Source organism: Magallana gigas, chromosome 10 (assembly GCF_963853765.1).
Source record: "Magallana gigas chromosome 10, xbMagGiga1.1, whole genome shotgun sequence".
Taxonomy (NCBI): Eukaryota; Metazoa; Mollusca; class Bivalvia; order Ostreida; family Ostreidae; genus Magallana; species Magallana gigas.
This window is the reverse complement of record NC_088862.1, coordinates 18,875,088-18,882,892: the sequence shown is the minus strand read 5'-3', so window position 1 is coordinate 18,882,892 and position 7,805 is coordinate 18,875,088. Positions and strand designations below refer to the sequence as shown.

Genomic DNA, 7,805 nt, shown 5'->3' with positions numbered 1-7,805 from the left:
ACTTAAAAATGTCGACTGTAACAAATGTTTTATTTTTAGTCTGTAAACATGCACAAATGCCAGCATAAAAAAGGCAGACGAGTTCTGCAAGAAGTGTGATACGGATCCGTAGGGCTGATAACCTGTATCAGACACGGATGCCGATAGTAGTTGTGTGATGTCATCTGTATCACATATGCCAAAAACCAGTATTTATTACTATATGTATGTAATAAAGAGTATCTAATTTACCAAACATCATATACACTTGTCTAATTTTTAAAATAATTGAACCGTTTCCAAACAACTTTTTAGAATTGCAACAGCCTTAAAACCGCGCTTTGGCAAATTTTTAACTATGGAAATTTTATTATTATTCTTTCATGTTTAATACTAACGCGGGTTTTGTATTTTTCTGCAGTATCGCCACCTTAATTTCCCGCATGGGTCACCAAAGAAAGCATTTTACTTTTCAACTCAATTATAATGTTGTAAATCATATTATTCGTTCACTTTTTACGCATGCACTGTACTTAGGTGCATATGTCCTCTTCGTCAGCATTAACTTCCATGACTTGTCATTGCAGTACAAAAGAACTAAATATTGGTTATGGATTTTAACTTACATGTTCATTGTTTTATTTTACATGTACAAAATTATAAACAGAATAGCAATATTCTTTGAATGAAATCAGAGCAATGTAAAATGCCGGTATATTGTGTACTCTTGATCAGTAATATACATATATACATATTTATCGTTTTGATTTTCTGGTGAGAATTATGATTAAATAATTGTACATGTAAAATGGCGACGTTTACTCAGGTCTCGTTATCACTTGGATTTTTGGACCAACTATTTTTAACAACAGAATAAATATGACTTAGCAGACATACAGTTGCACATCGATAAAAGGCAAACTGTTCCATTTTTGTCTAAAATATCAAAAATGCTATTTCTTAAAATTATTCAAACCGTAATTTATATTTTAGCATCCAAACCGGAATATTTCGTTAATCCAAACCGTACTTTTTATTTAGCAGAGGCATGAAGTTATTGCTATTTTTATACATAATAGTGTATCAAAAATATATTGAAATGATTTCATTTGGTTAGAGTAATCTTTCAAATTCATTTTGGCTGCTTCGGATATATGGTATGTGTTTTATTATCTACGTAATCTCAAATAGTTCTTGGTTTTTAGCGTTAAATGACACGTTAACGATTGGTATTTCTACAAATAAGTCGTTTTTATTTCCGATGAACATAAATAACACTCACATTTTTTTCAACTGCAAAACCGTAAGAAAAATATGAACGACTATAACAATGTTTTAATTAATATTTACCTCATTGTCGATAGAAAAAAGAACACAACATGCATTGTTTTTACAATAGATACGCCATTTTCACGTAATCCAAACATGTCACTACCGGCGCGGATACACGACAGTGATAAACGGAGACAGTCGACGTTTGGTTGAACAAAACTAGAGTTCAATCTTGCCTGGATCCATACAATTTCTCAGAAATATTTCGATTACTGATACTACTTGCCATGCAAAATCACATATCGCTGATTTTAAATTGAATGATTAATCGATAAAATTAACTCCCGTCAGTACTTTGATTTTATAGGGTGGAAAAGTTTCAATGTAATGTAATTACAGGTATGTGAAAGCTATAACTTTACCATCGTCGCAAGCCACGGATTTTGTGCCCATTCTATGAATAGAATGGACACAAAACCCGTGGCTTGCGACGTAACTTTACACGTTTTTATCAATGATTCGTGTAAGAGTTTTTTCCGCAAGTTTAATCCGTTCTGATACGTCAGGCCCGCAAATTGTACATGTGTTCTGGTTTAAAGGGCTCTAGACGAAATTTTCAAATTTTGTTTTTCAATTTTTAATGTCTAGAATGGTTAGCATGGGTATTTTTAATGCTTCGTTAAAATTTTGACGTCAAATATCCAGTTAGGCCTACAAGCAACCCAGTTTAAAATTCTTTGCTTTGATTATTTTTAATGAAAAGGCAGATCACTCTAAAATAGTATCACGGAATTCAATTACAACCGCGAGTTCTCTCACGGAAACCGCTCCTTTACCAAAGGATCTAATGATACTAGTAATCAGATTGAATTTGATAGTTTGGATTTTCGGTTGGACGTAGCTATCTATTTCATTCATCAAAACAAGTTAAAAATGACGCGATTTCAGGCAAAATCTGCACTGATTGCGTACTCTTAGCTCAAAAGCCAGACAAATCTTGTTGATTTCAAAGAGCCATGGCTGAGTGGCCAGCAGTGAAATAGGCCTACGTCACATTGCTGTTTGACACAACTACCCCAAGTCCAAGCTCTTGTTAAAATGGTTCTAATGTCCTTACGTCAAGAATAAAAATACAACAAAAATTTCATCCATCAGTTTTATTCAATCTACATGTACTTGCGTTCTTTAAGATCTATGGTTTCTCAATGGAGGTTTCTTATATTGCTGCTTTGTGTAAATCCATTTCATAAATTTGTAAAAGGCACATTAAATACACAAATATTGTATGGAACATAAAAGTAAAAAAAAAACCAACCATACATATACATAAAAAGTTAAACTCATCAGAAAGGAAAGCGAACGCCCCACCCACCCCACCCAACTACTTTTTAACACTAATATGCACAGTGATATGTAAAAAATGACATCCATACAATCGATGCTGTTATAAACGTTTAGGATTTCACAGTAGCGAAGAGAACCAGCACAAATGCGACCCAGACGAGGACTGCCCGGATGTAATGGCGGGAGATCCAGCGTTCCACGGCCTCCTTCACCCACTGATTCCCTGTCAACAGAACACGGTCAAACATTTCAATAGTCATCGTCACATGTATAAATCAAAACTAGGTTTATTAAATCGAATATATTATTAAAGAGAACATTAAAAAGAAACCTGCAGGGTTATTGTAAGTGCCATTTTTACCTTTCTTTGTAATGACATCTTTCTCCAAAAGAATATTAGTTTCCGGACGCATGACGATGAGGGTATAGACAAACGAGAAGAGAGAGAAGGCCACTGGAGCCAGCCAAAGATTCCGCAGCTCATCAGAGGCGGGGCTTAGGTAGAACACGCCCCCAGAGGACGCAGCCATACACAGCAACATCACAGGCTGTAATATGAGGCAAAATTCAACATAAATACATGACTTTTGTACATTGCAATGAAGTGTAATTTATTTTTTAGTGGGCTGCTCTTTCCAGTGCAGTGTACAATTTTGTGATTTCACCTTAAACATAAAAATATATGCTTCGTGTGATTTTAGTCATCAATTAAAAAACCACCTAATTCAATTTACAAAATAAAATCGCAAAAATAAATTTTAAAAGATTTAACGGCATAAACAAATCAAAGTACTGAGAGTACTGAAAGACGGGGTCTTGAAAGTTTGAATTTGTAATTGTACTTGATTTTCTCGAATATGCTTTCAAAAATTATGAGTTTGAATTAGTTACTTCAATTTATGTTAATTCGGCTTTTTTTGCAATTGTCTGATACTTTGTACTTTGCCTAAATTTTACTCAATCCCGGCCTTCATAATTGTAGAAAATTGACACAACGGTATTTTATGTAAAATAAGACCCCAAGGAAAATTTTTAAGAATTACTACTAACCGGGAAAATCAAAACAACTATATCAAGGAAGATAATTTAAATCATTAGATTTATTCAATTTTGTGATACAAGAGAATATCCACAAGTCGGACGGTATCCGTTTTACAAGGTTTATGAAAACCTCTAAAACTCTCAAACTGCTGAATTAACAAACAAAGTGAACATTTGTATACCGATAACAAACACAGGAACCTGACGTTAGAAATATTTCATTTTACAATAGGATCCCAAGTACTCTAACAATAAAAAGGTTTATCACGGTCGCCATTTTGATTTTTAAGACCGACTTATCTGACACAATTTTCTTGCAAAATTAATAGGTAAAAATAAATCCGTTCGCCACTTACTACTTTTTGTGTAAACTCGAACATCACCTACACGAATTACGATACAACCGCTCCGTTCATTAAAAATCATTCTACGAAAATCAGAGACATAAATAACAGAGATTGGCAACTCCGCAATTAGCGTGTAAATGTTACGGGACCAGCCTTACTTTGGGCACTACAAGTGCAACAGGAATCTTATATAAGTCATTAAATTTGAACCTGATATTAAACATGAACCTGTCAATATGTTAAAGCATGTTTTATTTATGAAACATCTACAAACACTCTTTTTTTAGCTTTTAATTTACTTTTTTAAAACTTATCGACTTTTCACAAAGTAATGGTAATGGCAATGTATTACTTTACTCATGTAATGGTAATGCAGTGCATTACTTCAAGAAAATGAAGTAATGGTAATGGTAATTTAATGCCCTAATTCATGAAAAATGGTAATTTAATGCATTACTTTACAATGTAATTCACCCCAAGCCTGATTCCAACTAAACCGGACAACATCAACATAAACAGTTTACTTGGTTCTTCAATCGATAAGACTGTATATATTATTTGATGTATTGGTCGCCCAAAACGTATAATGGTACAAGTATATAGATTTTGCTTACAGTCCATTGTTCCAAATTTGCGCGAAGGCAAATTCAGACTTGTTTTTATTTTCTGTGTACAAAATTCCTTCAAAGACGAGCAGCAGTCATACCGCAAGTAGACTGGAAGCCAATGAAACACCTATTTAATATGTAAGACATTTTTGTATAATCCGTCCTGATTTTAACTTCGGCTTGCGCATGAAATTCGGTAGTATTCAGGTGAAAGATTGTCAAAATAAAATTCACGACTTTTCAAAAATGGCACATTGCGTTTGGGAACTTTACTTTCGATTCAACCTTCAACATCCTCTATTGATTAATGAACTTATACACCAACTGAATCGTCAACGGCGTTGTGCATTCAGTTACGTAACTCATTCCACATTTGAACCCGAGCAAGAATATTTTGATCAATAAAACTATTTGTTTAATTTCTAAATAAAATTTGGTTTATACACAGAGGACTTAAAGATTTAATGCGTGGTTTTATAATATATATTTACTGAAATGCATGAAAACTTTCTGCACTATTTTCGCAGACTCAATTCATGTGTTCTACGCGTGCATTCCGGTTTGAGACTTCGGCTGACAGTAAACTAATAGACGGGGTCACGTGACCCCGTCTAAAAACTTATATTGAAAAGTAATTTAAAACTCTCTTTAAAAAAGATGTACAAAATTAAGTTTTAACATTCTTGTAGCTGGAAATATGTCATCAAATATATATTTATTTATATTTATTTATTCACCAATCAAGGGCCCTCGGGGGGCATATGCATTAAAACAATCAAACAACATGGTTATAACAAATAAAGAATGTCGGATATGTCATTAAATATAAAGAATGTCGGATATGTCATCAAATATAAAGAATGTCGGATATGTAATCAAATATATAGAATGTCGGATATGTAATCAAATATATAGAATGTCGGATATATAAACAAATATAAAGAATGTCGGATATGTCATCAAATATATAGAATGTCAGATATGTAATCAAATATATAGAATGTCGGATATGTAATCAAATATATAGAATGTCGGATCATTAATAAAATTAAGAAACGTGCGTCTATTGTTTACTAAGTTGCATTGCATGGACAAAATTTTTTTAATGTACAGGTTTGCAATTTTCAGTAAGATAAAAATTTAAATAAAATATCATTTGAATGTTTGCATACTCTAATGTTTTTTTATTTTCATATATTTACATCATCCAGGGTCTTTGTCTGTGATAACACTACGTATCGATTTTGTACTATATAACCCATAATACAAATGACGCCAAATTGAGGCGCCGGCGGGGTTTGCTTATTTATAGTTAAAGATTTAATTGTACGATGGCTTAAAATTATATAAATATAAGTAATAAGGAATCATTCTCTGAATATTATGAGGTGATAATTTCGGTCGGGGCGTGATCAAATCTATCATAAAGCCCTTTGGGCTTTATTGGATTTGATCACGCCCCAACCAAAATTATCACCTCATAATACTCAAAGAATGATTCCTTATTCCTTATTTATACATGTTTATTTCAAATAATACTTTGGTGGTTCTTAAGGGTACGAACAGAAACAGTATTGTGGACATTTCAGGGAAATACAAACCCGTTTGAACGACAAAGGTTTTTTTAAACACATTTTAAAAAAATAAAATTTTATATTGAAAAACTCACTGACACTTGATGTGACTTCAGTAAATTATAGCATACTGCATGGTCCATATCACAGGTTCTAAAAAAATCTTCCTACTTTAAATAACGATCAACACCAATCTCTTCATACACATTCAGGGGTTTAATCAGGTACTAGCTCTATTTATAGTCATATATATGTATCATAATTTACATTTTTTCTATGTGATATTTTATCCTTGTATATCAATACCACAGGGAAAAAGTCCGTTTTAATATTACAAGTAATATTAGGATTTACATTGAAATTAATGTTATAAGCGGGCTTGGCCCTTGTGATCAATACACCAAATATTGTTCAATGATCCGCCCCTTTACAAAAAGAAAGAAAGATCGTATGCACTCTACCATGACATTTATTCAGCGTTGTTTACAGTTGATTTAGGCCTATTCTCTTTTGAGAAGTGGACAGGCATAGCCTACATGTACATCCAGGCTATGCCTGTCCACTTCTTAAAAGAGAATAGATTTAGGCCCATTTCTCATGTTAATGCATGTAGTAAACACCAATAAATAATTCGTCAAATAACACATATTTATCCATCTTCGCTAGCCAAGGGTTTTCGGTCCACTTTGCTCCCCATTTATGGGCCGAAAACCATTGGCTAGCGAAGATGATATTTATCAGCCCGATTCCGTGTTTACAGATTTGCGAGAATGTGACTTACGATAACTTTGGCTGCTCTGGTAAGGCTAGTGGACCATTGTTCCCACAGAGAATGCAGGGGGAGGTCGGATCGACTGGGAGCTTCTATCACTGCTGCATACACACTGCAGCCCGTGTAAATTCCCGCTAACATGCACGTGAAAACCTTTAACAGTTCCACGGGGGATATCGGCATAATCATGATACTTTTAACAATATCATCCATTTTTCCTGGGTTTACTTTCGTTTCCGTCTTTCGTTCCTCCTGCAATGATGTAAATAGAAGGCGTATAGAAAATCTATATAAATTTAGATTATTCGTGTTATTATATGGGGGCGGGGAAAGCCGTATCTCTAAAGAACAATCTTACCGTGACCAGGCAACGGGTCCGTAGGACATCCGTCATTCGTTGAATATTGAAAAATTTAAATAAAATAATAATAATAATAATAACTAGACGCTCGTTGCGATCAACAAGCGGTCTTCCGTTTGAATACAATAAATAATAAAATTTAATCAATATCAAATTATCAATATTAATGAGAAAAACGTTCAAATTATGGTATGAAAGGATTTTAATGATGTAATGGCGAGTGTCTATATTGTCAAAACTTAAGATAAGCATGGTACAGTTTACACAAATGAATGTCGATATCGATACAATATGGCCGATATTGACAATAAATATGAACAGCTTTTGTTGTGTACATATGCCAATCGATATCGATTCGATATCATCGATATCGACATTAAAATATGGTAAGTTTTAGTATTGACGACATCTACATGAAATATGGACAACTTCAGTTGTAAACAAAGGAAAACGATACCGTCGATATTGATGTCAAATTAGTCATGTACATATCCAAATGGATATCGA

At 33.5% G+C, this 7,805-nt stretch overlaps 1 protein-coding gene across 1 annotated transcript; it reads right to left on the bottom strand.

Annotated features, from left to right (window-relative positions):
- Positions 1-2,393: 2,393 nt before the first annotated feature.
- Positions 2,394-7,402, bottom strand: LOC105345807 (hypothetical protein). Its single transcript, XM_011454113.4, has 4 exons — positions 7,296-7,402; positions 6,947-7,189; positions 2,957-3,143; positions 2,394-2,818 (listed from the first exon to the last, which is right to left on the bottom strand). Exons 1-4 carry the CDS (start codon positions 7,329-7,331, stop codon positions 2,706-2,708), a joined length of 579 nt encoding a protein of 192 aa, XP_011452415.4. The 5' UTR covers positions 7,332-7,402; the 3' UTR covers positions 2,394-2,705.
- Positions 7,403-7,805: the final 403 nt, after the last annotated feature.